This window comes from Vigna angularis, chromosome 3, assembly GCF_016808095.1.
Source record: "Vigna angularis cultivar LongXiaoDou No.4 chromosome 3, ASM1680809v1, whole genome shotgun sequence".
Classification (NCBI taxonomy): Eukaryota; Viridiplantae; Streptophyta; class Magnoliopsida; order Fabales; family Fabaceae; genus Vigna; species Vigna angularis.
This window is the reverse complement of record NC_068972.1, coordinates 41,998,461-42,015,112: the sequence shown is the minus strand read 5'-3', so window position 1 is coordinate 42,015,112 and position 16,652 is coordinate 41,998,461. Positions and strand designations below refer to the sequence as shown.

The 16,652-nt window shown below is 32.1% G+C and overlaps 1 protein-coding gene across 1 annotated transcript; it reads left to right on the top strand.

Moving 5' to 3' along the window:
• Positions 1–11,377: 11,377 nt before the first annotated feature.
• On the top strand, positions 11,378–15,507 carry LOC108325237 (imidazoleglycerol-phosphate dehydratase, chloroplastic). The gene is made up of 8 exons (XM_017558274.2): positions 11,378–11,691; positions 11,778–11,902; positions 12,438–12,542; positions 12,794–12,886; positions 14,210–14,284; positions 14,415–14,477; positions 14,675–14,784; positions 15,232–15,507. Exons 1-8 carry the CDS (start codon positions 11,460–11,462, stop codon positions 15,257–15,259), a joined length of 831 nt encoding a protein of 276 aa, XP_017413763.1. The 5' UTR covers positions 11,378–11,459; the 3' UTR covers positions 15,260–15,507.
• Positions 15,508–16,652: the final 1,145 nt, after the last annotated feature.

The window sequence follows — 16,652 nt, the reverse complement described above, 5'->3', positions numbered from 1 at the left end:
CTTTGATTGTTCACACTGATTTCACTTTGGAGTAGAAGCAGAAACGGTGACGAGAGAAGAGCTCTTGGAACCTTGGTGCAGCATACCTTGGTGCAGCAGCAGACAGTGGGAGCGTCCAACTTAGAGAAGTTCACGGGTAAAAGAATTTGGCACTGTGGAGGGGTCATGCACTTAATTTTTTTTAAGAAGCAAAATGGTTTGATTAAGCACCAGCCGCCCTTTTTGTCAATGGAATGCAACATTATATTTTTGTCCTCTTGTGAGAGTGCATCCATTCTGCTGAAGTGAAGAGAAAGTGGAGGGGCCCTCTTGATTTAATTCTGCACTGAGGAAGGAAAATTGGCTTTTAAAAGGGAAGTTGGACAACAAAATAGGGGGGACGGCCTGAAGGCCTGGAGGGGGGAACCGAGGGCCGTGAGAGAGCTCCAGCATGGGGACTAAGTCCAGAACTGGACAGTAGCAGTTGGACAGTTGGCTGGACAATACGAAAAGGGAAAATCAGGGCAGTACCAGGTTTTACGGTTTAGCACCATAGGTTCCAATTTTATTTGCTGTAATATATTTCAGTTTGATTTAATTTTCTGAATTTCCAATTCTGTTACTATTATATTTTGATTCTGTAATTTAATTTCTACTGTTGTATTTTAATGGTGCTGTAATTTAATTTCTGTTATAATTAAATGTGTGAATTATGTTTTCTACATTAATTTCTTTTTGTTAATTATTTCACTTTAAATTATTTACTATAATTTGGTTTTCTACATTTTGGTGCAGTAATTCTGTTTCTGTTTTCATATTTTACAATTTACTATTTTATGTATTTTACCGTTTTACTGTATTTCTGTATTCCGTTTTTACTGTTTCTGTATTATTGTTATTTAGATTCTGTAATTCTGTAATTATTATTTTGCTATTATTAATTACTGTTATAATTTTATTTTCTAAAATTTACTGATTTACTGTTTTACTGTTTTGACTGTTTTCTGTATTTTTGTTTTCTGTATTTTCAATTATGGTACTGCAATTTTTCTATTTCAGATTTACTGTTTTTGTTGTAAAAATTTACTGCTGTAATTTATTTTCTAATTCTACTATTTTCTGTATTTACTATGTACTGTATTTTCCTTTTTTCTGTATTTTCGTTTTCTGTATTTTAGTTTTCTGTTCCAGATTTATTTTTTACTGTTTGACCTTGCTGTATTTTCGTTTTACTGTAGCAAATCGTTTTTACTGTTTAATTTCGTTTTACTGTTTTAATTTCAGTTTTACCATTTTAGTTTTATGTTTACGGTTTATTTTTACTGATGCTTTTATTTTTGTGTTTAACGTTTTACGTTTAGTGTTCCCACGTTAATTTTATTTTGGTGTCTTTTACCGTTCGGTTTTTAATGTTTTGAATGTTACTTCACCGTTTTCACGTTTACTGTTTTAAAGTTAATTTTCAGTTTAATTTAATTTTACCGCATCAAAACAAAAATCACAAAACCCCCCATAATGTGTTGATCCGAAACTGAACCAAATTTGGTCCTTGTGAGACGACCTAGGAGTCACATCCTAGCTATACTGCATTCTTTCTATGCACATCAAATTTGTATGACCGCGACAGTCGTACCAGAAAGAAAAAATGACGAAAGTGTTTTGTGAGATAGAAAAATATAGTCTTCTTCGCGCAGAGAGAGAAAAAATGGGCGGGAATTTTGCCGCTCTTTTTACCGACGGATTTAGCGATGGAACTTGTGCGTCAGTAATTATCGAAGGCTTTATCGACGGATTTTGGCCGTCGTTAACTAAAATATGTATTATCGACGTAATTACCAACGGATTTGTCCGTCGGTAATTACCGAAGACTTTACCGACAGATTTTGTCCATCGATAATTACCGAAGGACAAATATCCGTCGGTAATTACATTTTTTACATCCGTCGATAAAATACGTCGGTAATGCATCATTTATCGACGAAAATAATTCCGTCAGTGAAATTCCGTCGATAATTCCATGTATTCAGGACGTTTCTTTGTATTGTATTCAGGATGTGTGTAATGGTTTGAAATTTCTTTTGAGGTTATGATGTTAGTCTCTCTGCACTTTTTTTATTATGTATGCAGGATGGACAATGGTTTGTCATCATATTCAATTTTTTTGTTGAGGCTTATATGTTACCTCTTTTGCATTCGACTATCATTAATTAATTCTTTGACAAAAAATATATCTATGGTTTCTAATGTAAAATATTTTGCCCATTTATATATGGAAGAGATTTCAAAATTTTTATAACAATAAATTAAACTTTAAAATGTAGTTGTCATTGTAGATATTTGATATAAGATTCTCTGTTACATTTTTTAGTATTGTATTTTCAAAGTTGATTTTAATATGCTCAAAAAGATTTCAAATTCTATAACTTCATATGGAGCCTTCAATGTAAAATAAACTTCTTCAATATAATTTAACTATTGAAGACATTAACCAGAAATAAAAACCGAAACAGGTTACTCATTGACGCATTGATGTTAGCCAAATTCTCCTACCAGAATTGTTGATCATTGGGGACACATGAATGTAGATTCTCCTGAACCACCTGCGGAGCTTCTCCTGGAAAGATCTACTACTTCACAAAAATATCCCCTCATAAGTTTGTGTTGTTCACTAATGGAGGAGAGCTTGACGGTTATGAATAAACTGTCACATGAAGATAAAAGAGTGACACAAAGTCATGAAAGAGGAGATGAAATCCTGAGAATCACACATTTGAATTGGTGAAGCTTCCTCAAGACAAACGAACACAGAAAAGTAAATGGGTGTTCAAAGTAAAATAATTAGGAGAATAACTTGGTGTTTCTCCATTCAAAACTAGGCTAGCTAACACTAGCTAGAGAGCTCCCATAATAAACCCTACAGTTCAGCCGGATCAACTCAGTTGCATAGTCAGATAAGCTCGACAGTCCAACTAAGAAGCTCGGTAGTCTGACTAAGAAGCTCGGTAGTCTGGCTAAGAAGTCGACAGCCGGACTAAGAAGCTCACTAGTTCGGCTAAACCTGCATTATAGATGAACTTAGTCTAAAAATATATCAAATTAGAAAATTGCTTAAGAGTTGCATCATTTATCTTAAGTTTTATCGCTATAAAAAATACTAAAGTTTACCGATGTTTAAGTGTGAGTAGAGGCTGAGAAGTCATGTTTGGGCACCCATGATTGAGGAAAGGAACAATGTTTATGAGATGAGCAACTTAGGTGAAGTCTTGAAACTTCTGCACCAAAAAACACACTTGTAATCGTTTACAGCTGCTCGGTAAACGATTACACGAACAAAATTTGGGTTTTGTAAAGAAACTTGTACTGCAGGAGCCAACTGTGGTAACCTAGGTGACCTAGGTGACCATAGTCAAAATTTTTAATTTTTTAGCATAAATTCAATGATTTTCACTCGATTTTGTTGTTTAAGTATGAGTAAAGCTGGGAAGTCATGTTTGGGCACCCATGATTGAGGAAAGGAACAATATTTATGAGATGAGCAACTTAGGTGAAGTCTTGAAACTTCTACACCAAAAAACACACTTGTAATCGTTTACAGGTGCTTGGTAAACGATTACACGAACAAAATCTGAGTTTTGTACAGAAACTTGAATTGTAGGAGCCAGTTATGGTAACCTAGGTGACCATAGTAAATTTTTTTAATTTTTTGGCATAAGTGTAGTGGTTTTCACTTGATTTAGTTGTTTAAATGTGAGTAGAGGTTGAGAAGTCTTGTTTGAGCACCCCATGATTGAGGAAAGGAACAATGTTTGGGCACCACCTAGGTTTCAAGTGTGTTTTTTGGTGCAGAAGTTTCAAGATTTCACTTAAGTTGGTAAACCATTGGATTAATTTAAAAGACTTATTAATATTGCGCGTTCCTTTGTCATCAAAACACACACAACGTAAATAAAATAACATTACACATAAAGTAATCATGAAAGCTATGATCTTATTACAATAACAATTTGTACATATATATCATTGTTTGTTACAATTTGTACATATAACAATCTTATTGGAAAAAATCCATCTTCCTCTAAATACAAACAAAATTTGTACAAATGGAAACAATCCTAGACCACCTATTTCTAAACCTGTGGTCATGAACACATCAAAAACAGTAAATGAGATCAATTGTTGACTAACTCTAAAACTAACATCATGCCCAGCCCAGCGTTGGACCATCACCTTCAATAATTTCAAATTCACCTCCAAATGGCTCAGAATATGCAAACACCACCTAAATGGAGTCATCTTAATGTGCTCTACATGAGCGTGTCCTAGTAAACTATTCATTTCAACAATGCTGGATGAATCCATCGAGATACGAAGGCGCCACTACAAAACATTAACAAAAAGTTATTATTAACTAAGATTCAGAGGATAACACATCATCTGTAAAAATAAAAAATTACATGTCATCTTACATTTCCTTTTTGGGCTGCCATTGGACCTCCAGTTATAACATAAACAAAACAACAATGTCGACAACATGGTTAGGGTTCGCGAAAGAAGAAAACGTCAATGGTGGAGAAGATGGTTAGAGTTCGCGCAATTCTACTTACCAAAAAACACCACGACAGCGAGAAGGCACAAGACAAATATGGGAGAGAGCTTCAATGGTGCACAAGTCAGACGTCCAAGACAACGATAAGGTGAGGCTTTAGGGTTTCAACACGAGACAGATCAGAGAACGAGAGAGATGAGAGTACGAGAGAGATGAGAGAACGCGAGAGAGATGACAGAACGCGAGAGAGATGAGAGAGCAAACTGCGAATGAACGATGAATAGGGAAATCGCGAAACGAAAATTCGTATTTTTCCCTTCCAATAATACCCTCGCCTGATGAAAAATCTATTCATTCTTTTTTTTTAAACATTAGCCAATGGACAACCGTTACGTGGCATTGTCAATAAAACGTTGTTAAAGAAGCGTTTTCGTATTTTTTTACCCTTTTATAGAATACTAGAATATGTATTTGACATCTCTTTCACATTTATGCACGAATGTTATTATTATGGGTTATTGCTTTAAATCTTAAAACTGGTTTTCCTAGAGGAACATTGTGAAGTGGTAAAAGACCTATTTTTAGGGATCAAGCGTATGGACTGGAAGTAGAGTGTATAATGACATAACCAATAGCCCTTTAACAAGATCGAGTAGAACAATATAAGTACATAAACCAGATTTTGTTTGAATATTTACTACAAGGAAGTTATAATAGTTATTGGTTTTTTATTAAACAAATTTTATATTGGTGGATGAAATGTGATATTCTATAATTTAACCACTCTTTTCATTTTTACTAATTGCATATGTATTCTTTCTTTAATTTACAGTTGTGAACTTTTGTTACACACATAAATTACGGTGTCTTCAATGTTGAGGTAGTATGAATATTGTTACTATGGGCTTACAGGCTACCGATCGGTCTCGACAACTATTGAGCAGAGTTAACGCACAATGAATGTGATAACAGCTACCGTTAAACAATTAAGGTTTGCATTAATGACCATTAAGAGGTAAATTAATTTGTCAGATTCTTTTACACTCTATAAATAAGGGTTTAGGTTTGAGGTAAAGACAGATTCAACTCATACTACCATACGCCCTATTTACGTCCTATTAGGACTTCAATATTTAACTGTAACAAACAGTTCATAAAACCGCTCCTAACTTGAGCGTCGGAGTGCCTTTTGCAGGTACCTCCCCTCTTTTACAAAGAGGGTGACTGAGCGGTCAAGACTGAAGTTCACCGAGCGGCCAATATTGAAGGTGACCGATCGGTCCAAACTGGAAGCAGACAAGCGGAGCGCACCAGTCGAAGGTTAGTGTCTCGGTCTCACAATCCCTACTGAAACAAATATTATTTTATAGTTTCTATTACAAATGGTGTTAGTTAGAAGAATATAAGTAGGTATGTGAATTTTCCTTAGTTCTCTTTTTTCAGAAAATAAAATTATTAGATTAGGAATAAGTCTATTAGATTACAACTGATCTTGCTAGAAATCAATCTTAAAATAGAAATTGTTTCGGTAGGGATTGTGACACTGAGACACTAACCTTCGACTGGTGTGCTCTGCTTGTCTGCTTCCAGTTTGGACCGATCGGTAGCCTGTGAGCCCATAGTAACATAAGCCCTCCAAGTCTGAGTTAATCGTTCAGCTTTAGCCGAACGGTTAACTATAGGACTTATGAGTTTGAAGGAGGTTGTTCTCGTTGTATTAAGGAGTTTGCTCTCCGTGTGCTTCAAGTCATTATATCCTATTTGTGCCAAACAGTTCCATGTATTGAATCTGGCCGCATGCTTGACACAGTCCTTGTTATCAGAGCTTCCTCATTGATGAGAGTGAGAATCGTTCGGTTGAGAGGGATTTTCTTCTTGGTCTTTGGCTTCATCTTTGACGAGAGGGTTTTACCTCTTGGCCGAGTGGGATTTACCGCTCGGTCTTTGGCTTCGACCTTGACGAGGGTTTTACCTCTCGGCCGAGTGGGATTTACCGTTCGGTCTTTGTTTTCAACTTTGACGAGAGGGATTTACCTCTCGGTTGTGATTTGCAGGATCCTGTTACCTGTACTGAAGAAATATAACAACTCGAAATTTGATATGGTGAGAAAGAGAGTAGCCAAACAAACCAATGTATTAACGTCAGAATAGGTTGTTATAAGACCGGTCGGCCAATCAAATAAGATCGTTCGGTCTTCAATCTTTATAGAGGAATTTACCTCTTCGTCGAGTGGGATTTACCGCTCGGTCTTCAAATCTTTATAGAGGGATTTACCTCTTGGACGAGTGGGTTTTCCCGCTCGGTCTTCAAATCTTTACAGAGGGATTTACCTCTTGGTCTTTAATCTTTATAGAGGGATTTACCTCTTGGACGAGTGGGTTTTACCGCTCGGTCTTCAAATCTTTATAGAGGGATTTACCTCTTGGTCTTTAATCTTTATAGAGAGATTTACCTCTTGGACGAGTGGGTTTTACCGCTCGGTCTTCAAATCTTTATAGAGGGATTTACCTCTTGGTCTTTAATCTTTATAGAGGGATTTACCTCTTAGACGAGTGGGTTTTACCGCTCGGTCTTCAAATCTTTATAGAGGGATTTACCTCTTGGTCTTTAATCTTTATAGAGGGATTTACCTCTTGGACGAGTGAGTTTTCCCGCTCGGTCTTCAAATATTTATAGAGGGATTTACCTCTTGGACGAGTGGGTTTTACCGCTCGGTCTTCAAATCTTTATAGAGGGATTTACCTCTTGGCCGAGCGGAATTTACCGCTCGGTCTTAATCTTCTAGCTCTTTAAGAGACTTTTTCGTTGAATATGATTTTGTTTAGCAACTTTAGGAGCGATTGGTTGGGCCTAAATCGGACTTTATTTACTCTATAATAAGAGCGTAAGTTAATAACAAAAGCATTAATCAAATGAAACTTAATTTAAACATGACACTAGTAGAATTTTGGATGCTTCTCTTCAGTTGATAACTCCACGGAGCGATTGTTCATGATGATGACTTGGACTGCGGCTATAGCTCTGCCTTTGCTGCTTCTCCATGTTTCTCGTGGTCACCATTGGGTTTCTTCAACTTGCTCTCGACCCCACGATGGACGCCAAAATGTTTCGGTAGGGATTGTGAGACCGAGACACTAACCTTCGACTGGTGCGCTCCGCTTGTCTACTTCTAGTTTGGACTGATCGGTAGCCTGTGAGCCTATAATAACAGAAATAATTCATTATTTTGACCTAACGAAAAACATTAATAGAGACAATATTTAAAGAAATTTTTGAAACTGTACAAATATACGTGTGATTCACATATATTTATACATTTAGTTGTATTTTTTTACTTATATATATGCTTTATTTGTATTTATTAACAAGAGTTATACAAACCTACAGAGTTTCAAAGAGGCAAAGTCTAAATTAAACAATATCAAATAAACACGTCTAAGATAAATTATAATTATTTATTTCAATATCAATTGACGTAGTTCATATCAATTATAATAATGTTTTCTATTTTTGTTTTTTTATGGTATTACATTTTTCACTGTAGGAAGAAAATTATCATATATTGTAAAGAAAAAAAATTCTAATAAATGTAAATTATTTTGATTGTATATATAATTCATTTTTATAGAATTTTAACTGATTTATTTTATTTTATTTTTCTTTGATATAGTATTTTTTTTAATTACATATGACAATAATAATATTTTGACAATCATATGATTAGTGTTTTTATCTCATTAATAAATGTTATTATATATTAGTATCTTATGTTGTATATTGCCTTAAATTGTAATTTTTACAAATTTCAACAACTAAAAAAATTAACATATTAAAGACGGTGTTCTATTAACTATATTTTCCTACTTATTTTGTTTTATTACTTTTTTTTATAAGGAAATGTATTTATTATAATAGAAAAATAATAATGATAATAGGAGTTTGATTTGTTATCAGTGTCAACAAGTTAAAAACTAAATTGGTATATTAAAAATATTTTATTGAATTTTCTTTTCTTAGTATTTTCTACAATAGTGAATTATTTAATTAATATAAAATTTAGTTTTTAAATAATTTTAATTGCTATTTCCAATTTTATTGAATAATTTATTCCCTATTAAATTATGTTTCAATTTTAATTTATATTCATCTTAGTAAATATTAGTTGAAGATATTTTAGTCATTTATTTTATTGCATAACTAATTTAACTTGTAACATATCAATCAAATTAACTTTTTCAATTATTTCTCTATTATCTTTATTAAGTTGATTTTTTTTTCTTAATTCATATATAATCTTAATTTTCAATTTCTTTCGCTCTTCCCTCCACCCCAATTTATTTAAACATAGGGAATAAGGGATGAAAGAAAACAAAAGAGGATTAAGATTAATTGTATAGCCACAAAATTTTCATAGTTGGAAAGATGCCCTTATAAATGACAAATAAAAACAAACAATGTTATAAAAAATAATTAATTACACTTTGTAATGTTATTTAAAGGATTAAACTTCACTTCTATAACCATTAATTTCCTTTGATAGTAAATACACGAAAACTTCACGTTATAAATTTTTAATTGTACATTCCTAACAAATTACCATTTAACATAAATCAACTTCGAAATTAAAAGAAAAACCAATTAAAGAGTAATTTTCAAAGCAATAAAATGATTTAAACATTAATAAACAGAAAACGTAAATTTAGATTTTTGAGAACGGGAGAAAGAAAAATATTAGTAAAAGAAAGAAAAAAAAGATAAAGTTAGAATGAAAAAAAAAAATTAAGCTAAAATTCTCTTTTCTAGTAATATTTTTAATAATAGTCCACGTCTTTATCATGTTTTGCCCTGTCTTCTATATTTTCTTCAACCATAGAACCTTTATAGAGAATCTTCAATTTAACTCAGCCAATTTTGTCGGATACCTTCTTTAAGATGTTCTTTATGGATTGCTTCAAAAAGTCGAAAAATCCTATTTTTCTTTATCACTTTGATAAATTTTCTTCTTTCAAGTAATTATCATTTTTCACCATTATATATGAACGAAGTAAATATTTTTAAGTTTAATCATTCTCATAGTATCGATTGTTGGATTTTTTAATTAGTTTTTCTTTTCAATTAAATTTTTAAAATGAAAAATTAAAGCAATTGAGTCTTTGTTATTAAATTGGATTAATAGAGTTAAATTTAAAGTGAATTGTCAGAGTGAGTTGGAATAATTAGATTACCTAACATATGTAGAGTTTTTTAGGTGGAAAATTTATAATTAAAAAATAAAAAGAAAAGTTTCTGAAATGTGAAATTAAACGTCACCAAATTAGTGTTCATCAAAAGCAAATTGGAAACAAGATTGGAAACTCAATAAATCACGAAAGAGAGAGTGCAGAATTTCCTAACGCTCGCTGCATTTGGACTTCCACTTGGTGCATCACCAAAATCGCTTGAGGGAGTAGTTCCATTGCCGCCGCCACCTCTAGAATGCCCAAGCAGAAGATTATTTGCATTATTGAACTTCACTTTGGGTGGGAACTTTGGAACATCACCAGATAGATTGTTATTAGACACATCCATAACCTCAACTGAGCCAAATTAGTCAAGTCTCCCGATATTGATCCCTCAAATGATTGTCGTTGAGATACATGTTTCTCAAATCAGTTAAATTGGCAAATGTAGGTGAAATTGTTTCTATCAAAGTCTGCTTCGCCAAATTCACATTAACAATCTTCCTCGTAGCACACACAATGAAACTTCAATCCCCACAAGGATCATTCACAGACTAGGAATGCGCTAACTGAAGGGGATAGTCGAAAACCTACAACGAACTCAAACAAGCCATGAACGACCTGCATCTCATTTTCCCAAATCGCAAACTCCATGTAACGTGCAACCAAAAAAATCATGAACTCTAAATCGCACAGAAATCCCTAATCCCAAATCGCAGAAAACTAAAATACAAATCGAGATGCTTCATGACCATCATTATTGTAGCAACCCGCCAGCCACCAAAACAGCAACTCGCCAGCCTCCAAAACGTGAAACCCTAATTTTTGCCATAGTAGAAATCGTGCCTTCTTCTTCGTAGTGATAATCGTGATTTCCAATTTCAATTTCTATAAAAAATCCTAAACCAACAATACAAAGAACCCTAATTTCAATTTTTATCAAAAATTCTATTATTTAATTGCTTAATGTAAATTTCAATTTTTATCAAAAAACCTATTATTTAATTGCTTAATGTATCATATTCCACGTACCATGTCATTCATCTGCCACGTAATTTAATAAAATCAGGTCATAACGACAACTCAACCAAACTTTAATCTCATTAATCCAATTTAACGGGAAAGACCTAATTGCACTAGTTTTTCACTTTTAGGGACCCAACAGATAAAAAAAGAGAGGAATCTATTTGAGAAAACTCAATGGACTATCAAAATTATTAAACTATATTTTATTAAATAAGGCATAAGGGTATTTTAGTCAATGAACAAACCATATGGGGTGCAAGAAGAAACTCTGAACATGTGTTGGGTAAGCCCAACATTCACGCTTAACTTTCTTCGGGAATTTCTTTTAACAAAAATATATGGGAAAAGTCTAATTTGTGTATAAATCCGAAACAATGTAATCTTGATTACATAATTAGATATTTCAAAAATACATTTTATATTATATAATTTTTCATATTTTTTCAAATCAGACAGTGTCAAAATGTATTTACATAATAAATTAGAAGTCTAAAATATATTTCCAATAAAAAAATATATTTAAGACTGTTTGATGCAAAATATACAATATTTAGACTTTATAACACCTCCAGGAAAATGTTGGGTGCAAAAAGCAATTGTCAGTTTCTTTTTGGCACAAGTATTTTTGTGGACCAAAATCGCCCTAGAAGAAGATCTTCGCTGTGCTGCCATTGTTGTTTTACTCTCAATGGAGCTATCTTCACCTCCCTCTCTTCCAACATCTCCTTCATCCCTTCTTCTTAAATCTAGGGTTAGGGTTTTCCACTCAATACCCAACCTCACGCGTTCTCCTTTCCAAGCTTCAATCTTTTCACCCAATCAACGCAATCTCACTCCAATCCACCTTCCCAGAAACGTCTCTTCTGCTGTCGTGGTGGGAGACAATGCTTCAGCTATGACGACTTTGCCAATTGATTTAGGTCAATGCGAAGCTCATCATCTGTTCTTCACTGCCTGAAATTTTGGATTTTCCAATGCGTTTGAATGATTTTTCGATCATTTTCAGATGCTAGAGTTGGAGAGGTTAAAAGAGTCACCAAGGAGACCAACGTATCAGTCAAAATAAACTTGGATGGTTCCGGGATTGCTGATAGTAATACTGGAATTCCCTTCCTCGATCACATGCTTGATGTCAGTAATTTCAACTCATTTTTTGTGCCTTTGTGTTGCTGATGCCTTATGTTTTTGTTTTTCATATGTTCTTTTTGCTTCATTTACTTTTTATATTCCTTTATTGCTGTCGCCTTAAAATATAATATTAGATTTCAATAATTGTTCATATAAGTGGATATATCCGTGTACACAAAATAAGTGTTGTGGGAGCTGAAGTAATTAGTTAAAGAATTATTTAGTGAATACTCTTCTATATACTTGATATTAGCTTAGTCAAAGACGTCCCAAATGAGAATGCATATTGTTCTATCAAATTTGTAGCTATAATAGAATAATGAGCTTGGCAATGTGAAATGAAAGAGGTAAAAACTTTGGTGTACGTGAGATGAACTTTGAACTTGTTTATAAAAGAATGTATCTCCTTAGAAGGACTTGCATTGTTAGAATCTGGTCTTGTACCTTGAAGACTAAACATTAAAGGCGTACTAAGGATGTTGAAATTATTTAATTGAGATAATAGTTATGGAAACTAAACTTGATTGTGATTTTTCAGCAACTGGCTTCACACGGGCTGTTTGATGTACACGTAAAAGCCACAGGTGATATACACATTGATGATCATCACACAAATGAAGACGTTGCCCTTGCTATCGGAACAGTATGCAAACCATTTCATGAGCTGGTTCTTTCATTTTTTTTTTGTTTTCTATAATACAAATTACAAATTTTCCTTGAAACTAAAACGTGTTTCAGTATCCTGCATTAAAGATTTGTGTGCAAGTTATATCTTTATATAATTTAATATTTCACATTTTCCTTTCTATGCAATATGGCATTTAAGTAATTACTGGTGATTTCAACGTAAGTCTTTATGTTAAAACTAAGAGTTTTCTGTTACTACGTCTTCAGGCTTTGCTGCAGGCTCTTGGTGATAGGAAGGGTATTAACCGGTTTGGCAACTTCTCTGCTCCACTTGATGAAGCACTGATTCATGTTTCACTGGTAATTTGGGTACTGTTTGTAGAAATAGTGATTAATTGTTAGATAATATTAACATGTGTGTTGGGGGAAAGTGTAATCTTTCCTTGCTTATAAGCATGGTAAATGGATAAACGCATTTAAGAAAATGTTAGGACTTGTTATGTGTTAGCCTTCATAATTTTAGGGATTCATATTTGTAATGTGCATAAAGAAATTCAATTTATCTCCAGGTTGTGTTTGGATGAGGATCCCTAAAATTTCAAAAAAATTGAAATGTTTTAAATTTGAATTACTTTGATTTAAATTTTCCTCATCTTTTAAATGGTTCTTTTGGAGTTCTATTCAAATTCTTAATTTAGATAGAGTAATTTAATTTCTACTATATGTACAAAATAAAAAATATATTTAAAAATTGAAATTTTACTATTAAATATTATGAAAATAAGCATGAGCTAATTTAAATATTGTATGATTAAAAAATAATATAAAATAAAATAATATTAATAATTCAAAAATACAGATATTGACACTTTTTTTATCAATATTGTTATAGAGAAGGTAGATGGAGGAGAGAGAAAGGAGGGAATGAAGAGAGGGAGAGAAAAATAAAACTGAAAAGAGGGGAAGAGAGAACAAAGAGACATGGGAGAGCAGAGAGGAGACATAAAGGCAAGAGAAGAGGGAACATGAAAAATTTTAAATTCATATTTTTTTATATTCTTACCATTTTAAGTAATCAAATTTTTCTGATAAGTTTCTATAATTTCATTTTTTTTTTCTATATTTTCTATCAAAAAACATATTTTACCAAAAACAATTCAAATTCTCACAAAAAAAAGTGAATTACCTTTTTAGAATTCATCATCCAAACACTGGGTTAAAGTTTGTTTACTTTTCAGATATCGAAGTATCACACTACTGACTGAGCTTTTGTTTAGACTCATTCATTATCAGCTCTATAAGACTTGTACTCAATGCTTCGGAGTTGAAATTAGGAAGTTCTAGTGTCCAATCTGATCACTTTTATAAGCTTACTTTTCCACTATAAATAAATATGTTGTTTACTTGATTACTTTAGGATATCTTTTACCTCAGATTCCCCTATGTCAAACAGTTAGTTATATTAGAGCATCACATCATAGTTAATTATAGTAGATAGAGGGACATATTTTTAGCTAGGTAGGAGAAGAAGGAATTGTAATCTAATTTTTTTACAATTGGGTAAATAGAACAATAGATAAGTTTTAAGGAGAAACTCTTAGAGGATAAATCTCTCACTTTTTGTTCATTTTCTCTCATTTCTTCTCAATTCCCCCATCATGTGTTTCTTGCACACTTTTCCAGGATTTGTCTGGTCGACCATATCTAGGTTATAATTTGGACATACCCACTCATAGGGTTGGAACATACGATACTCAGGTAGTGTAACATGTTAAGTTACTTCATTGAAGTTTGGAATTTTATCTATTGAGCTTATGATGTTTCCATAGTTATTTTTATATGAATCTTATTATTTACTAATGAATCCACTGGGTATCCTTATTTATAGTTGGTGGAGCATTTCTTCCAATCATTGGTGAACACGTCTGGTATGACACTTCACATTCGACAGGTATTAATACATAGGTGATAATCAATTATAGTCATAAATTAGCAAATATATTTGTACATATATCACTATGAAAGAAATATACTGAATGTTATTGATGTTTTACCAGGGCTTTTTGATGTTTCTAGTTGATGTTTTTCTATTCCTATTATGAAAACCTTGTAACAGAATGAACATGTATATGCATTCCTCTTACACAGCTTGCTGGAAAAAATTCCCATCATATTATCGAGGCAACCTTTAAAGCTTTTGCTAGGGCTCTTCGACAAGCAACAGAGTATGATCCACGTCGCCGTGGAACCGTACCAAGGTATGTATATTACCAATGGCAAAGCCTTTATTTTTTTTTTTTTTCGCTACTCCTTTTTGTTCTCAATTTTGTTCTTGGTCTCTTGATGTTTTACAGTTTCTAAGTCTCATATCCTTAGTTAAATGCACTATCTGCCATATTTTCTTGTGTTGTAGGATGGATTAATAACTAAAGTTACAGATATTAAGCGAGTGTATTTTAGGCCAAATATACCAAATGCTTTTTTTAGCATTTTTGCAATAAAATTTAGGATTAGAGCAAGTGTATTGTTGGCTGCTAGTTTGAAAACCGTTTATATTTTGACATTTTTTCTCATAAGAAATGATATACTAATCAATTTTGTTTGTTTATATACATGCTTTGCATTTACATTTACTATGTGTGTATGAAAACTATGGGAATTTCCTTGAATGATGTTGTTATCTATCCATCATTTTCTTTGTGCAGTTCGAAAGGAGTTCTGTCTCGTAACTGATATCGTCTTCTGTTGGTGGGACTTGATGTTTCTATTGGCACAAGACTGGCCACTGTAGACAATATTGTATGTATATTCATTTTAGAAATAAAAATAATTTTGAAGTGTATTTCGCTGTACATTTTTAAATAATATTTTTACATAATTTTTAATCTCCAATCAATATTGTGATACAAAAAAGTAATATATATTTGATCATTTGTGACTGAATAACAATATAAATTTCATTTTTGTGTTTTTTCTCATACTTTCATCCTTTTCTTCTTACGTTTTGAAGTCACCATAATTTATCACACGTCTGTATTTCTTTGTATTTCTTTATTCACAAGTGTCAACCAAAATTTAGTCACGATGTATCTTTTGACATAAACCACTAGATCGTGGTAAAAACCCAATCATGATTATCGTTTTCTCAAACAAATTTAAATTGAATTTTACTATCTATTATTGTAATGAAAGACTTGTAATAACATATAGTTAGAGTACGACACTATATAGTTAAGAAATAATAATTAAGGGTTCAAAAAAAGATAATTGATACAATCTACATTAATTTTCTTCTCAGTTATTAGAATGAATAGGGTGAAGTAGTCTCCATAATATGTTGAAAAGGAAACAATTTCAAGGTATCACAATCAATGTTTATGTATTTTACCCTATACATTATTAGAATAAGCATGAAAGTACCTCTTAGAAACATTGTTTTAGTGTTGAAAATCCATTTGGGCCTTTTACTTTTTCTCTTATTTTTTAATTTCTCTTTTGTATTGTCTCATTAAATTGATGTATTCCAAAATTACAGAGAAAGAAAATAGACCAAAAAAATTAAGGAAAAAAATATTATATCATAAAGTTTAATATAAATTTATTTAAATTCTTCATAACTTTACCAACTCTAAAAGGTTTTTTCAATGCTAATTATTGTCCTCAAATATTGCGCATCACAATTTTAGACAAACCAATATATCTTTCATCTACAAGTCAAAACACTAGTGAGAAATCAAACTCTGATCACAAGTTTAAAAGATAATGGATCTATCAACATTGAAGGTAAGCTATACTTGAATAGTTCAAAAAGAAAAAAAGAAGTGATATATATATATATATATATATATATATATATATATATATATATATATATATTTGTGCCCTCTTCATTATTTAAGAAAAATATTATTTAAATGAAAAAAGTTTTAAAAAAAACTAATCGTTTTAAAAGAGATGTCACTATGATATTTTAACGAGTATTCTACACCATAAATGCTATCATTTGTTTTTAATTGAACTTTTTCATAAATATTATTACTATAGATAATATATTTATTTCTATATTGCTAACTCCATTGTGTATCAAGTTCTAGTCTTTCTATGTACCTCAGCAGATGCGCAATTT

Bases quoted from the DNA above. Each gene is read 5' to 3' on its own strand.
- LOC108325237 (XM_017558274.2), top strand. From the start codon at position 11,460: ATGGAGCTATCTTCACCTCCCTCTCTTCCAACATCTCCTTCATCCCTT. The intron at 14,285-14,414 runs GTAGTGTAACAT...CCTTATTTATAG, and splicing joins TTGGAACATACGATACTCAG to TTGGTGGAGCATTTCTTCCA. The intron at 14,478-14,674 runs GTATTAATACAT...CCTCTTACACAG, and splicing joins TGACACTTCACATTCGACAG to CTTGCTGGAAAAAATTCCCA.